The 17,790-nt window shown below is 44.6% G+C and overlaps 1 protein-coding gene across 1 annotated transcript in view; it reads right to left on the bottom strand.

The window, feature by feature from the left end:
* The window catches only part of insra (insulin receptor a), a 48,703-nt gene extending 35,870 nt beyond the window's left edge, over nt 1-12,833 (bottom strand). The window contains exons 1-2 of the mRNA XM_079751466.1: nt 11,665-12,833; nt 4,535-5,083 (exon numbers count right to left, since the gene is read on the bottom strand). Of these exons, the coding sequence (XP_079607592.1) occupies nt 4,535-5,083; nt 11,665-11,743 (628 nt within the window). The 5' untranslated portion in view covers nt 11,744-12,833. The remainder of the gene's footprint in view (nt 1-4,534; nt 5,084-11,664) is intronic.
* Nucleotides 12,834-17,790: the final 4,957 nt, after the last annotated feature.

The following is a 17,790-nucleotide window of genomic DNA, read 5'->3' as shown; positions in this document are numbered from 1 at the left end:
GGAGGCCAATTAAGGATATTTTGTGGCCCCCTACTTGACATCAAAGTTTAGTGTTAGTGCGGCCCGCGCATTGTTGTCAAACGCACATTTTTGCTGAGTCGCTTGCCACGCCTTATTATCACTTGTGATAGGGTGACCAAATGTCCCGGTTTTTCCAGGACAGTCCCAATTTTGAGTTGCGTGTCCTGAGTCCCGACAAAAGCCAAAGGACGCTAAAATGTCCCGGTTTTCACCAACCACTATGAAATGTCCCCTGTTGTCAGTGATTACATAGCCAACGTGATCTAATTATAGCCCGATCATTAACTTAGATTGGATCAGTTGTGCTACTTTTTTTTGTGGAATACTTGATGTGGCCCAGCCTGACCCAGACTCTACCTCCAGCGGCCCCCAGGTAAGTTGAGTTTGAGACCCCTGGTTTAGATAGACTACGGTGTTAGACTGGGTACCCCCAAACCGATCTGCCGGCCATTTTAAGTCGGTCTGCAGCAGGGGCTGAAGAGGAGCAATACATTGCTTTCTGTTTCCGATCCCCTTTTACTGGGGCCAATCACCAATCACCTTTTCCCCCTTGCGCGCTAATGGCTGGTTTAACACAATGACGACAGTGAAGCGATTGCTGTGATCAAAGTGATCGTTGGTCTGATATTTCAAAGGACTATTATTATTTTTATATTGTTAAATGAGCAATCCCCCCCCCCCCCCCCCCCCCCCCCCCCCCCGTCAGCACTCTTTGTTTCACTCCGCTATTATTATACACAATTTCTTTAATATTATTTACATATTGTTAAATGAGCAATCACGAAATTCCCCCTCCTCCCCACAGACACACATTGCTACCTGGTCTGTGGGAAACACTGGTGCTTGTTTCTGTTTACATCTCTGAGCCGTGTCCTGAAACCCACTTTTGTAGGGGAAATGATTATCAGTGATAAAGTCAATTCAATGATTCAAGGTATCATTGAATTATGGGTGAGCTAAAAAAAATAAACGATTAAATTATTTAGTGTGAGATAAAAATGACCTTAAAGCTGGGAATATTTGCAGTAAGGCAGTCTGGAAGTGGAAAACATTTGAACCTCAGGGGAAAACCCAGGGTTCTCACTAAGCTATGGCCAAACCCCCACAGGCTGCGTCAACTCCCCCTATCCCAGGCTCAACAGACCTCACACAGCAGCTAGCAATGAGCGCTAATCTTTAAACAAGCGCCATTTACTAAAGGGAACCAAAGAGAAATATGAATCCACTGGTGACAAGTCTGACTATTCTGAACACTAGGAAAATATTTCAATGGCTGTGTGTACCGCTTATTTTCCAACAATCAATCATTTGAATATCAACGTTAAAGTACAACAGTATTGATAATGTAGTTTGACTGACAAGGTTTCAGACTTATTCATAACCTTTTCTTTGAAGACAAAACATGGAGTGAAAGTAGCTTGCGCGCGTTCGTGTGTGTCAAGAGTTTTCATAACAAGCAGGCCCTGCACTCTGTTTAATGGACACACGCAATTTAGTTAGGAAAAAAAAATAGGAGGAAATTAGCAGTGGTTGGCCCCGTAATGGCCTAAACTGCCCCATTTTAGATTCTAGAAAAGGAAATTGGTTGTGACTCTAAACATGGGAGTTCAGCCAAACCTCATGGCTGTTTTGCCTTGTTTTACGGTGATTTACCGATTGTACAGAAAGTGTATGGACGGCGGGAGCTTCAAAACCTCAAAAATCACACACACACTAACAAAAAGTTTCTCCATTGTACTGGATTGGAACTCACTCTACCTTGAACGCTAAGGTCGTAGCTGGGGCTTAACGAGGCCTTCAACGCTTTAGGTACTATAGTCAAAGAAACCACAGACCCTACACCACAAGGCTACAAGCCCCAACCTGTGCTGGACTGCAAGACCTTGTTAGCAGATCAGGCCACTGCCGTATCCACTTCCAACCTTGAGTGTTTTGCAGAATAATGGAAGGTGTGAAATACAGTTCATACAAAATAATCTCTGACTAACCAGGCCTTGGGTACATTAAATTCCTTCCACAACAATTTCACCACAGCTAGACAAAACCTTTCAAGACAATAGTAGTATTAGTATGTAGTGATAGTAGCAGCAGCAGTTATTTGTACCAGCAGCAGAAGCAATGTTAACAAAGTCAGAAAGAATTATAAATAAGTAAAACCTTGCTTCAGGTAGCGTTTCCTATAGCGTTTAACACAAACACACACACACACACACACGCACACACACCAGATGTAGAACACATAGAAGCAGCGGTTACATGATGTGTGTCGACTGTTGCGTAACAGTGCAAGGCCAGGGAGTTCAGACAGCACCCAGACGCAAAATTCTTCCCACTCAACCTTTAACTCTTTTGCCGGAGTAAAAGAAAATAAAAAATACAAATGTCTGTGCTTGTCATTGTACGATTAAAAAGGAGCCACTTGATAAGGAAACCAAAGCGTATTTCCTCGGATACAATCTGAGGAAACGCCAACAAAAAGTTCAGGGAGGGGTGGTTGTCGTCGGCCTTGCCCTCTGGCTTCTCCACGGATCATCGGTAATGACAACCTTCCCGTCTGGTGAACACACACATGCACGGTTCTGACAGAGAGCGCCTTGCATCATATCAGTGGGTCCGGCCTAAAACCTGACCGGCCTCACTAAACACGAGCACATGACTTGCATCTGACCTCTTAGCTCTTTAATGAGACACAACATGTGTGTTAACAAAACACAACTTCACCCTGAGTGGAGGGAAGGCAGCCAGCTAATCACTTCCATCCAGTGCATATCCTTTCATTAGTTGAATTTATCTACAAGCATAGAAATCTGTAAGAAACAACTAGTGTTTCTCCAACTCTAGTACTAATCCAATTCTCATGTATACATATATAATACTTTGATGGCACCCCAACACACACCACATGTTATCTGAATAATAAAAACCTGAAGCTGGAACTGGGGTTAGTGAACAGATTGTTTTTTTTTGTGGAGCGCATCGCCATAGCAGCGTCTCCACATTCTTGCAGCGCGGGGCAAGTTCTTCATTTCCTTGAAAGCTAGGTGAGTGATGTGCACATACAAGGCCAACTTGTGACTTCATGAAGCTGCGAGGAATCAGTCCGGCATGTGGGCCAGAATCCCTTTTGGATTTGCGGTGGTTGTACTGGATGGTATAGGACCCGATGTTGCTAACGGGGATAACAACAATTGTAAATATTATTAGGCTGCGGTAGAATTCAAGCGCTCACAGCATTGCGCGATAAGCACATTATCCTGACATAATTCTTTGAAAGGGAAGAGCTGGGCGTTGACGGCAAGGGGGACGCGAGCCCCATCCCATTCGGCCTATTCATAGACGCTTTGAACAAGTTGCAGCGATGCTTCTTATGACTAATTTGTCCAACTGATTTTTTGGAAACTCACATTTGTTGTTGTAGTTGAGCAGCACTTAAAGTACCATTCAATGTAGAACATGTTGCAATCCTAATCATTACAATCGGGTTGTTGTTGTCTCACTTAGGATGTAGAAACAAGTGTGTTTGGTCCTTTCAACTCAATGGCTGTCCTCGATACAACCCGTGTGAAAGCCAGAGATGCTCACGTCATTTTCTGCAGGTCCAAGTCAAGTCTCAAATGGTCGTAATGTTTTTTTTTTATTACCGATACTTATCCATGGCCTGATACCGTTTTAATGGTATATAACCAAAGCATATACATATTTCATTATTAAGCTACTGAAATATATAGGCCTACACACATAATAAAATGATAGGAGACAAGTTGACGTTGAATATAAATAGTGTATTCTTTAGTTGTTTGTTCACTTTAATAATGTGATGTTTCTTATGATAATAATATTAAATGCATTGTATGCCTTTAAAAAAAGTTGTGATGGCATGTAATCACAGAGCACAGAGTTCATTTTGGACTAGTTAGGGAAAAAAGCCATAACTGATAATTCTATAGACTGCATGGATAATACGATTAAAGACTTAACCCAACATATAATCACATGTAATAGTTTTTTCCTGTGCTACGCTCTGCATGTAGCTATACGCACACAGAGAAATACACACAATTGTTCGGAAAGCACAACACTCTCTGAGTGTTCGGCAAGCTTAACTTTCTCTCGAAGTCAACCACTGCCCAGGCAGAGCTCACCACTCACCTCACTGCTGGTGACGAGATGGGAATACAAAGAGAAAACTCTCAGGCATCAAAACCTAGGCTTTCACTCCAGTTTTCTCAAAACTTGTGGGGGCTGGCCTCGTGTTATGTGTGATGATATAGAAAATTTCGTGATCGTACACCAACATACGCGTGTGCATCCGCACACCGGAAATCACAAGACTTATGTACCAGAGGCATAAGGTTACGCAAGGAATGGCATTCATCTTGTATAACATTTCCTTAAGGTTAATGCGTCACAGTGTTTGCGACTAGTGCGACTCGAGTCCCAAACTCCAGCCCCCACCCCCGTGTACGGCCTAGGTAAGAAGGGCCCACAAACGCAGTGGTAAAGGGTGGCTTACTTCTTTGGCAGTGCTTCTGTGTCCAGCAGCGCTCGCTGAAGTGCCCGTTGATGGTGGTCATCAGGCAGGTGGTCTTCCCCATGGCCGCCCCGGGGCACACGTCTCCGCACTCGCGGTCGTTCTTGTTGGCCACGATGTAGTTGTCCTCCACCGTGTCCAGCACCTTGGACCAGTCCAGCGTGGACAGGTAGCAGAGGTCCGGGTTCTTCTCGATGCGCACCGCGCCCCGCGTGATGTTCATGAGGCTGTGCAGGCCGATCTCCCGCAGCTGCAGCATCTCGAACAGCACCAGGGCGTAGTTGAAGAACAGCTTGTTGCCGCGGATCACCGTCAGGTTGGGGAAGAGGTCGGTGAGGCTCTCCATGCCGTACACGCGGAACAGCAGCAGGTATTCCGTCACCACCCGCAGCCGGGGGAAGCTGAGGCCACGGAAGTCCTCGGGCTTGGTCTTGAACATGAGCAGGATCTTCAGGTGGCCCTCGATGACCGTGCAGTTCTCCAGCAAGTTCAGGTTGGTCACGTTGTTCCTGATGTCCTTGCTTGGACAAACTGGGGGCGGGGGGGGGGGGGGGGGGGGGGGGGGGAGGGGGAATAACCACACAGAGAGATAGAGAAAGAGAGAGGGGGAGAGGGAGAGAGAGATTTTATTAAGCGGACTGCGTTCCTTACTGCATTATATGTAGAGCTGTTAGATGGAAAGTAACAGCATTAAGCTTACAGGTTAGGCTTTTACAAGCATTACACGATTTTTCTGGGTGTACACTGGAATGTAAAAATAATGTATCCTTCTTCTAACTTGGAAATATCCCATTATCAACCATAACGGTGAGTTGGCGATTCGGCAAGAATTAAATATTAACATGTACAGCTTGCCCCGGCCCTAAATCAATGCCACAGTTTTAATATATTTTCAAGCTCTTCCTGATTGTATACATGTCCCTTTTCAGTCCCCTATTGATTCACACAGATCAATGGGGCCACTGTGTGACACAGGAAATCAGCTCTTCAACCGTTCGATGGGCATGTTTAAAGAACATTAGGGTGGTCTTAAAGAGGAAGAACCTTGAGGGCGTAATGAGAGGGATATTTCTTGAGAAATGTGTGGTTACGGCTTTGATGACAACCAGGCCTCTTCACAGACACTTTGTTTGGCAACCACAATTCTGGCGAGAGGCCACCGTCATACGGAACACTGTCATCAATCTCCCCTTGGGCTCATCCTCTGCCTCTTATTAGGTCTGCGGGGCTGCTACCGTCATTTAAGGCAGTTTATTTAAGAAAGCATTAGCTAATGTGTTAAAAATATACCTCAACTACCGTCCTATTTACAAGTCAACAGAAGGCCAATATTTAATGAAAAAAATATATTGCCGTCGGTTATTATTATTAATATTTTGACCTATATTATCTATCTATCTATCTATCTATCTATCTATCTATCTAAGGTTGGAGGAACAGGACAAAAGATAAAACGTGTTTTCCTTCCAGAGATAGAGCATTGGGAAATTTCTAGGGCAATTGAAAAGTTCAAAGGTCACTAGGTGAGGCTGCAGGAATGCTGCAACGGGGCGACCGGCCCCTGAGCTTTACATCCGGAATCAAGTGGTTGAGGGAAAAGGTTAAGCCTAGAAATCGAAAATGGTGGCATCGCATATAAACGACGTGGTACAGGACAGTAACAGACACCCAGACGCAGAGAGTTCAATCCGGAGGGTTCGAGTTCAGGAAAACAAACAAGCTTTTCTCTCTGTGACCTTTATAGCCTGAATGTTAACAGCACATTAAAATTGTCTGAGCTTACTCCTGAAATGGTTTTGGCTGGGACAATGTGGTTTTGAATTGCTATTAAAAGGATAATCTGCTCATTCAGAGTAGTTCGTTTAAAAAGTGTTTTTACGATCCAATCCTCAGCCTCGGTTGTGGTCCGAAGTGTTGCCACATCATAAGCATGAACTGTGTCCCGCAAACGGGTCATTTCAACCCAGGAGAATGTAGCTTTACAAAAGGAAAAGAGAGCGGCAGTCCGAGCCTACAGAGCGCAGGGAGCCATTGCTGAAGCCCAACCTTAGAGGAAACTCATTCACCTCCCTCTGAAGATTAACTCTTTACTGCTTCTCAAACATAGCCCGGATTAAAAAAGAAAACCGGACAGCGGATGTTGGGGCGAGCGTCAGATGGGACGGACACCTGGGAGGGACATGGCAGTAAGATGACCCGGCCGGGAACGGGAACCGACCCTGTTGGACACCACTGGGGTGCTGCGCCCCGCCTTCAATCAGTGTGTATACACTTCAGGCCCGGGACAGTATTTTTAGCCCCGCATTCCCCAAAGAGAATCTAATACACTCCGTCCATACAGACAGTGGCTGCATCGCAATAATGGAACGCTCAGGCTCCGCCGGTGCACAGCAGGAAGGCAAAGGACTTAGCCAAGCTGACAGCTCAGTCCGTGTCTGGTGATTAAAGTCGGGTACACAATTCATAATACGAAAAAGGCAAACACAATTAGCCGACGAATAAATTAATACTTTTTTTAACTCTCCGAAACATGTTCTACTCCGTGTTGTGCATCGCCATTCAGGACAACAACACTAATCCAAAAACAAGCCCCAACCATGGCGGAATCGAATCACTTCCTCCAGAGTAGAAAAAATAAAAGGTATCGGGCCGCCACAAGCAATGGGGTAGCCATGGCAACTTGGATGGCCCATTCCCTTCATTAACTTTCAGCACATAGCCTGCTTACGAGCCGGCCCAGACTAAGAACACAGACACTACGTTTGAGCACACCAATCATGACCAGAGCAGATTCTCGGTGGCCAAGACACGGGGTATAAAGCCAATTAAAACCAACGGCAGTACGAGTAAGGTTCCACAGCTCACCCCTGCTCCCCCGCAGCAAGTTAAACAAGGTTGCTATCTGCATTTTGAAGCCATCTCTTATGGATCAAATAAACACAGAGAGCGAAAGCGAGAGCAAGAGCAATCAAAAGGTTGACAGTTAGTCACAAGATGTTCCTAAAATTAACTCAGCAGGTGCTGAAACCAACTTCCCCCTGTAGAGGTTTTAAAACCATTTCAATGCCAGCCTACAACTGCCTTCACTTGTGGGTAGCAGTGCAAGTGCACCCTACTGTGCATAACAATCCTCCGAAGAATTGTGAAATGTACACAGTGGCAAATATTTCCCTTTAATAATTGCTTAGAGAGGCAACAGGTCAGCTCGTGGGCTCGTGGGTTAAGGTGCAAGCACGTGATCTCTTCTCAGGGGGTTGGTAGGCATTGGAAGTTAAATAAGAGACTATGTATGACTTTTTAGAGACCACTTTACATTGAATTCCATCAGCAAGGAATCGAGCCTGTGCAGGATACGGCAGTGAGTCTCCCAGCAGCGAAAAATAGTGGCGGACATTTTTAGTTTTAGGTCTATTTCAATCCTGCAGGAACATGACCACAAATACAGATGCACCCTGTTATGATTATTTATATTTTTTTGACTCCCAGGTCGTCTTGACGTTCCCGCTCTGTCGTGCAGGAACTAAACCAAAGAAGGCAACCGTTCACCATGGCTGACAACTGAGTAGGCTGGGCCTGTCATTGGCCTAGCGGTCGCCCAACTCACAGTGAGGATCACTAGGCCTCCACAGACAGGGATAGAGAGAAAACAAACCATCACTGGGGCCTCCAGCGCCGGGGAGAGCGAGAAAACGAAAGGGAGCACGGAGGCCTCGCCGGGCGTTTGGAGAGAACACAAACATGGAGCCGTTGCGACACTTCTCTTTTACAAGGTTTCGCTGCTCTTGTTGATTTTTCCAGCCGGCGCTGCGGTCGACTGTGATCTGCAGAACACCGAGGTCACAGAGGAACACGCTCACCGTGGCCGAGGCCGACCGCAACCTGCCGCGTGTCAGGATGTGTTCTGCGGTCGCGTCCTCATAACACGTAAAAAAAGAACTATAGCCTGAATGAAGCGTCACTTCTTTTTGTGTAGTCTACATCATTGATGGATATAAAAATGAAGTTCGACGTTCAACCGGTTTCAGTGGTTGTCGTTGCCCACAGAGCACTGGTGTTCTCACCATGAGCATGTGTATATTGTAGTGGCTTAGAGACAGAGTACAATTAAAACATGATTCACGACGTACCTGGAGCAAACATGATTCTGTTAACGGTCTCCCTCATAAAAACCACGACGACATTTTTATTTATCCAAATGGAAAGACATATTGGCTCTGAAAGAGTGCTGATGGCGTGCGACTGTGCAGACGATTTCTATGCCTGAAAAATTAAGCACTGCCTAAAGCACTTCAAGCATAATTTTAGGTTCAGTGGAGCATTGCAGCATAATTTAACCTGATTAACAGGTGAATAAATAGAGATCTTAAATACCGGATTGTGTGAATTATTCTTTTGAATGTGTGAGAATGATATAACAAGATCTTGATATACTTTGAAAAAAATTAAACTTGATGAATATCGATAGTAAGATGATAAATATAATTATTGGCCCCCTTTTCTTTTTTTTAAGGGAAAATGAGCCAGGTATGACACTGGGGTCATTATTATCCGTCAAAGTTTAAGACCTGAATAACAAGGACATTTCCTTTTGTCAGGGGCATGGTGACAAGGATAAATATCTGAGAAAGAACACTACCTGCCAATCACTCGTGTTGTGTCACACTAGACGTGTATGGAGGGGTTTGGGGGGGTAGTTGTACATTTCTGCACTCATCCGATTTAAGCAGGATTTATGCCAGGCGAGGCACACCCTTTTACATTCATTGCTCTTCTGTATACATGGCCAACAAACTGGACATGTGGAGGTGCGTGTGTTAACCGTCATGTCACTTGTTGTGCAGCCGTGAGTCCCTTAATGGGTTCGGCCGTAGTACTGGACCTCCCGGGGTGAGAACAACTGAACAAACCAAAGACGACGACAACAGGTTGGCAGTGCCGCCTGACAACAGGCTCCGGCACCTTGGACAAAGGGGCTCTCTGTTGACACACAAGGTGGCTGTGCAGAGAATGACGAGCTGGATACCGGTCGGACGACCCAGATCAGGCGAAAGAACGGAGGTGAACCACGCTGGAAAAGCGTGGTAGAAAAGCTTGCGTAGAGAGGGGCGGGGGCTCTGGCAGCGCCAGAGTGTGCATGTGTGCACGCGTGCGTGCGTGGCTGTCCAGGAGTAGTAAGAGAATCTCGTCTAGATTCAGGTCAATCTTGGTAACGAAAAGCCTGTGTGGATGATGGGCCGCCAAGCTCTACACACTTCCTGTGTGAGGTTTTAGTCTTGAAGCGTAAAAGAGGTTGCGCGTGTGTATGTGTGTGTGTGTTTGTGTGCGTGCGTGTGTGTTGCAGCAATGCACTAACACAACTTGTTATGATTTATATCCTCAGAAATATATAAAGAACAGTAGCAATGACTCTGCCAATTTGCTCAATAACTGATAAACGATGAGCAATCCCAAGTATTCTCTATCAGTGTTGGAACACATATCCAAGTCAAAAATGTGTTATTAAAGTTTCTTAAAAAACGATCTGTTGCTGTATTATGCATAAGAATAGGCTCTCTTGGATTGAAAATACTGAAAAGTTACTGTATTTCAAGACTCTCTGACTAATGGTGAACCATGAGTCTTATGTGCAACAACAGGGCCATTATTTAAATTATCAGGACATAAACACTGAACATTCTAATCAAACCATGTACACAACTCATTATTCGGATTGGTTCTGTACATAGATAGCTATGATCCCCTCTCATACATCTCTGGGAACCTCTGGGGCCCTTACTGTAACTATTACCTGTGGCATTGTGTTAATTAAAATTGCACCCAACGTTTAATTTGTTAAAATGTGTATCTATGCTATCTCCCGTTACCCGTCACATTTCTGGCTGTACATATGGTTATTGCAACTTACTGCTCTTTTACTGTTATGTTGTTTATTGGCTTCTTTGCTTTTCGCAATTAAATAAAATCAGGTAAGACTATTTTCATGAATAGGGCACTCAATGAAGGGAATGGCTACTACTAAGTCGCTACATCCTCTTAGTCGATTGCGGCTAGTTAGATTCAGAACCCAGGTCAATAATAATCGCACTCTCGTTCAAGAAAGAATTGCATAGCAATTTCATAAGTGCCTAAAAAATGTAGCCCAACATTATTTATCATAGGCCTAGATAAATGCATGGAATGGGCAAAATTAAGAACACAGGGCATCGTTTCTTCCAACTAGGCAAAGACAACTGTCACAAGAACATTTATAGCTATTTCAGAAGGTCTAGACTGTTGAGAAACAGCATGAGGCACAGTTGGGGATAGAGAACACCGATGCTCAACCTCCCTCCCTCCCTCTCCCTCTGAACAATAAATAACCAACAAACCCGATATGACCTTATTATGTTCAAGGTTTTGCATGTAGTCGACTTAAAACCAATCATAACAATACCTTTATCAGCGACAGGTTTATTGACTTTTCTCTTAAGGCTGTTTAGATATTATGCCCCGTGATGATCAGTGAAACCAACCTGTTTCGAAACACATTTCACAACATGCACATTTGCAATACGCGACTGACTACAGGTAAACCTGTAGGTTTTAAGTGTAGCCACGTTGTTCCACTAGTGAAATGTGGGGGGAAAGCACGGAAGATAGATGGCGATTCATTCATTTTTGTATCTTGATAAATATCGTGTTCTAGCAGGCCTCTTGATAAACATATTTTGTAAAAACATAAAATATATATATATATATTGCAGCAAAAAAATAAAAACGAAATAAAACGGCATAATGTTACCTGAACAATAATTAAATCAAAAAGGTATAAGCAAGGTTGAATAAAGCTAATATCACTTTAATATAAAAACACTACCTGGGAGAATGTTTTTTGTTTAGGGTTTGTGTACTCAAATGTTGGATACGCGTTAACCTTTGTCCTGCACTAATACAGTGACATGTTACTTCGTCCCAATACAGTGCCATGTTACCACATCATTGTTTACTACGTGTTATTAGCTACAACACAGACCGCTGGGTCAACTGTGCAATTATTAAAAAAATGCAAAACACAAAAACAAAAAGAAAAAACATGCTGGCTGCAAGTGTGGAGAAGATGAAACAGTACTTACTCTCTCCGTTCGTGTGATGATTGTTCCATAAAACGCAGACTGTGGCCACAAAAACCACAAAGAAAGTCCGCAGCGGCATGTTGACTCAGGTGAAGTCAACACCCAACGCCGTCTAAATCAAATTTAAAACAGTCCTCGGGAACAAAAACCCCAAACCAAGCAACAAAAACAACCAACAAAAAAAAAGAAAAAGAAGCCGCTGGCGGAAATTGGGTTTTATTGCGCGGCACTAGCAATCAGGCAAACACAAATAAAAACAGACATCCCGGGAAATGGGCGGAGGGACAGTCCAACGTGTTCAAGTCCAGCGGCTAACGTTAGCAGCTTCATGGCTGGTGCTGGTGCGGACTCCGACCGATAACCCATAGGTACGGCATGACTCCAGGGTCGGGTGTTTTGGTTCCGAATAAAAAAAAGGTGCCGTCTTCCAGTGTTGGCTAGCAGTACAAATGATGTGTGGAGACGAACACACGTGACAGGCCGATAGCAACACGACAGCAGAGAGTAGTAACACAACAGACAGTGTTGGCCAATGCTGAGCTAGCGCTAGCAAACAACCGCTAGTTCCCCGACTGTCCAGGCCACAACTAAAGTTGGTGCGGGTCTGAAACTCTCATAGTTATTTTCTTGTATACAATAGCATTGTATGCCTTCTTTGTAAATGCGTATCCATCTGCATTACAACATTTCACGAAATAATCGTTGATATTAACGCTTCGCACTACGACGAGAACGTTGCTTTGCGACACGCGTGGCGTAGTGCACTAAACACGAGTCAATGCGCTTAATCCACGTATTTTTATCTGTATAAAATCCAAACTCCGACCGACGGGAAGTAGCTCCAATCGTCTTCCTGCCTTTAAATTGCAACCACGGATTGCGGTCGGGAAATAAATCCAAACAAAACTCTTCAACCAATGCAGAGATTTCAATAAGACTTCGACTCAACGCTGTCAGACCTCGCGGTGGCTTGCTCGATAGTCCGCTTGCATTTTTGTGCAGGAATAGCACAGTGCGCCAGTGTCTCCGCACCCGGTGAAACCCTTGATGGCAGTCATCGGCGTGGAGGAGAAAAATATATAAAACCAAGCGTAAATGATACTTTTTCTCCCAAAAAGAGGTAGATTGAACGGTCTCGGGTCCCCTAGGATCCCCTTCTTCCCTGCCTCTTCGCCAGTAAACAAAACCTTCCAGCGAGCCAGATGGGGCGAAAGGGAAATACGGACTGGATTTTATTGGATTACCAAGCACAGCGAGGCAAAGAAAGGTTTCCAACTGCTGTTACAGCATTTCTGCATGTTGGCGCTGTATAGTGTTGTGACTGTTGAACGACAGGAATCGCTGAGATTTACGGTTAACTGTTTTGGCGAGCAAGCAAATCCGATGGGAGTACTTTGATATCTGATTAAATATTATGTTGCACATAATGCAAAGATTTTCGTTGTTTACGTTTTATCTGGCTCGGTCTTGTGCGCAATATGTTTTTCGTTGGTCTAGTTAGGACTGTTAGATAAGTATTACACGTGTAACATTGTAATAAAGGATTTTGATAGAGAACTTCTCGCCAAAAAATGACCCTATTATTTTTAGCAGCGGGGAAGGGAATACGGAGGATGTATGAATGACCTAACGATGTTTTTTTAAGCATCATACTTCCGATTGAGTCTGCAGCGTCCTCCAATTTCATGAGAGGATAACACGTTGCTAGGGGTGAACACAAAACTATCTTGTGACGACTAAGTTTTCTATTCCAGTTATGTTTGTGTACTGGGATTCGAAAACAATGCCATCTCCATCACCACTGCGACTCTCCAGGCAATATCACCAAAACAAACACTGGTTGATTCCCTAACGTAAAAATGATGGATGCCAATAGTTGGCCATAGTTGAATCAAACATGCTTCTGCCAAAGGGACAATGATATGAAGCATTGCTGTGACTTCAAGGTTACACCCTACAATAATTAACAATAATTACATTTCTGATAAATAAATACAAATAAAATAAAAACATTAACCATAGTAACAAGAACACAAATTGAAAGCAGTGCAACCAAACCTAAAATGTATCCAAAGGGCTTCTTAGGCCCCAAGACAATGTTTGCATTTGTGTGTCCCTCACAGGGCACTGAATGAAAGGTTACCAGAGGGGGAGTGGCATGGATCCACTGAGCCGATGTGACCTCCTAGCCAGGAACATCTGGCTTTATAGACGTAGTGCGCTGCCATGAATTGTCGATCCTAACTATAATCACATAACCTCTGCCGTCCTTAGGTGTGTAGGTGTGACGCACCTTAATGAGATTAAAATGTGTGCAGTCTGGATAAGGCCATGGCCCGATTCTGTATTAAGTCCGCCATAGACGTCATATGAGCGGGGCTTTCCAGGGAATATTGTTTAGTGTTTACAAACGACCCAAGTCAAAGGAATTGACAACAGATTTGTACCACAGTTAATTCAAATGAAGTTAACATCGCTGTAATCCCACAGGCAGCTACTGAATCCAATCTTATCAACTATTAATCCCTGGCCATATAAACAAACAGATCATTTTGCCAAATGCCTGCTACTCAATAGCAATAGCAATATTTTTAGAGTATCTGGCGAGCTGGATCAATGCGTCTACCTCACTGTTAGGGCACTAGCTCCCTTGAACTTAATTAGGGTAATTACGCCCCTGCACTATCGATGTGTTCCTTAAGCAGCTAATATGAAGGAAAAACAAATGACTCATGAGCAAATGACCTGGCCACAGAAAACCTGGCCGGTAGCCATTGTATCGAAGAGGGCCGTTTGACGAGCCCCGACTTGTAGTGGTCCAAAAGAGGTGCCAGGGGCCCTCTCCATGCAAACGTCCAATGCCTGCAAGGTGGCTACCCCTTAAGTGGGGGGGGGGAGGGGGGTTAATCCCATTATAACGTGCACAACATGGTCATAGCAGCCTATCGGGTTAAGCCAATGGTTGGCTGAACAACTTTTCTGTGGTCATATGCACAAAGCACTGCATGTGGTGTTTACATGTTCTGTGTATTATCAGATCCTTAAATAAACCCACAATACCACAGTGGCTCACTGTTATTGTTCATGTCTGAATGGCATTTCCTGTATCCCACATAGTGTTATTAACCATGCCACTATCATAAGACCTGAAGCTATGCCTTTTGGGTCATTAGAAAATAAAACAAAGTGATGTAACCTTCATGCATAAGCCTTCATGTAGGTCTGCCTTGAGACCTCAGTCAAAGTTGGAACATTTTAACAGGTCATCAAGAGTTCAGATCATCTTGGGTTGACCAGAAACCTTGTTAGGGGGCAGTTGTTTACATTGGAGAACGTCACAAGGTGTCACCAAGTCTTGCCTTATCAATGAATCATGAGGCATTCTGGGAGCTTGAAGACGGCGGGATGGGTGAACGGATAAACATGTATAGGCTACTACATAATACAATGGCAAAAAATAGACAGTGGCTTCCTTCCAAGAAGACTTGAGAACCTTGGATCCCACAAGGGCCAGGAGCCCAGCCCAGAGGTAAACAACCACGCCACTGGGTGAACAGTCAACCACACGTGCCTGGAAATGTGAAGGAACATGGATGTCCTGCATATAGAACATGGGAAAGCGGTGCGAGTGGCAGAGGTTAGAGACGATTCCCCTGTTCACACGGGCCTGTTTGACAGGAAGAACAATGAGGCTCAGGCGTGATTCATCCCAAGGCCCTTTCGAGGCGCCACTGCGCCCTGCGTCGGCAGGGCAGGAAAAGGGGCCCGCACACCTTGTGACGTCCCTTCGCTCCCTCGCTTCCTATGTCTTAGGACGTCCGCGTCCTGAAGGTGTCTCACTCTGAGGAAAAATCATTTCCTGTTGCCATTTCCACCGTACCGAGAATACATTTATTTTTGTGTTTGAAGGCACATGACGAGTCTGGGAGGGAGACTCACGTGTCCGAACACTGCAGTGGCATCAGGGGGTCTGTACGTTTCTGTGGCCTCTACCGACCAGCCAACACTCTGAAGTCTGGTCATGCAGGAATGGAAGCGTTCCTACTGTACTGTGAAGTACAGGAAGTAAATGACAAATTAAACATGAAATGGCACTCACCATCCACTTTTTCCCCTCTACACTTGATATGATCAAAGGGAACCTGAACACCGAAAGGCTTTTCATTCAAAGCAATGACTCAAATTCTTCTGCATTCTTGGGGACTGCTAATACAGCAGTGTAGCCCTATTCCTCCCAAAAGACACTGGTTGTTCTTGATATGTTGCACAGCTGTATGCTTTAAAAGGCCCGGAAGGAGGCATTCATCTTTATGGTGCGTCAAGGAAACACCGACTTAGATGGATTTCTGTAAAGAAAGAATATATACAATTAGAGAAAGTCACATTTATTCTAAGCGGGGACACAAGTCGATTTTTCAAGCACTGGCGTCCTTTTATACAATACTTTACTGACTTATAAACACTCCCATGATTTGATTTTCTATTCTATTCTCCTTCTACCCTGCCTTGTATTTATAGGACATATCTTTTCTTCTCAATTGTAACTATTAACTCTTCCAAACGTCTACTTTGGGGCCTCTATGACTCTCTTGTTATGAGAGTCAACCACCATGATCTGTCCACCATGTTTTTTTTTTTTTTTTCCTCGCCCAGGCGACCCAGTACCGGCTTGTGTCCCGGAAGCACTATCTCACCCACGACTCTCCTCTCCTGATCCACAGCCACCTTGAGGCATGTGTGACTACTGTCATTACTGTTTTTACAACATACTGTCTGTATGTTGTAGGCCTAACTGTAACGTTTGCTGCCTTTGTTGCTGCCTCTTGGCCAGGACTTGCTTGAAAAATAGTTTTTTAATCTCAATTGGACTCTCCTGGTTAAATAAAGGTTCAATAAAAAAATACTTGTTGTGGCCCAGGGACTGGCCAGCCAACCCCCTGCTCCCTACATTGATGGGCCGGCTCACACCTCGCCCGTCAACCAGCTCAGCGTGCGTCGCTCTCTTCCTCTCGTTGGCTTCCCCGAGGGACGGTGATTTCCAAGGGGATGACCTGCTTTGAGGCTTCGGAGAGCGACGCCATGTCCGGCCTCAGTGTTGTGACAGCAACTTTTTCCTGGGAACTTGAGTTGCTTCCCCAGGTCAACCTTAAGCTACCAGTCTTGTGCTGTTGCAAGCGGTCCTGGAAGTTGCTGTATCAACATTAGATGCAAGACGGCTATCTATGGCTTCCGCAACGATTCAATTGGATTTTGGGATTCTCGCAGCCTTTCTCTCACCCCCACCCACCCTATTTGTAATTACACACTGCGCATGGATAGAAATACCGTAGCCTGCATGGCATAGTGTGTGAGGCGATTATTACCTGGTGCTTAAAGAGACTCCATTGTGCTGATTAGTTTATCTAACCAAACCCATATGGCAAAGCCCGGCGCCATTACAGCGCTCGTTAGTAAACAATGGGCATGGATTAAGGCTAAGAGCCTTATTGCTATCTCTTCCGTCCTCTTGCTAAAACCACTCTGCACCTGCTGCTGCTCCACTCTGAAACTTTCGCCTACATCATCATTTTCATGCACCATCAGATTAGTAATCTCTCATTTTAGGGGGGCGGGTTTGGTTGACTGACTTGCCACAAAGACCACAATTTCCGTATGATGCAAACAATTATCTGACCACTAGGCCGTGGGTTTGTTTCATGTCGTCGTCGCTCCATCGCAACTCAAACACTCACTCACTCAAACATAAACATGTACAGAGAAACCGAATGCTAGTCTTTCCTTCTTCCTGAGAAATTAGTAAGATTGTATGACACCCAACGGTTTGTCCACATGCTTAAATTTGCATGAAAGTTTGATGCATTATTTACGGAGTATTGCAGCTCATTGCAATGCACGGTGATAAGTGCTGGCTTAGTGGACGGAGTAAATAAGGTTATTGACCCTGTCAACCGTTTCTTCGAAGCAATACTACTGCCACCATGTGGCTGAAATGGGAAGCACAACAACAAGGTCATCAAAACAATAAAACAATGCATTTGAGCCAACCTGCCACTATCTTGATCGGGCTGCTTTTATGAAGGCACAATTGTGTAAATGCAGATATAAAGAGCAAAAATGTGTCACACT

This window comes from Pollachius pollachius, assembly GCF_949987615.1.
Source record: "Pollachius pollachius genome assembly, chromosome: 14".
In the NCBI taxonomy this organism is placed as follows: Eukaryota; Metazoa; Chordata; class Actinopteri; order Gadiformes; family Gadidae; genus Pollachius; species Pollachius pollachius.
The sequence above is the reverse complement of the archived record's forward strand: the minus strand, read 5'-3'. Positions and strand labels throughout refer to the sequence as shown.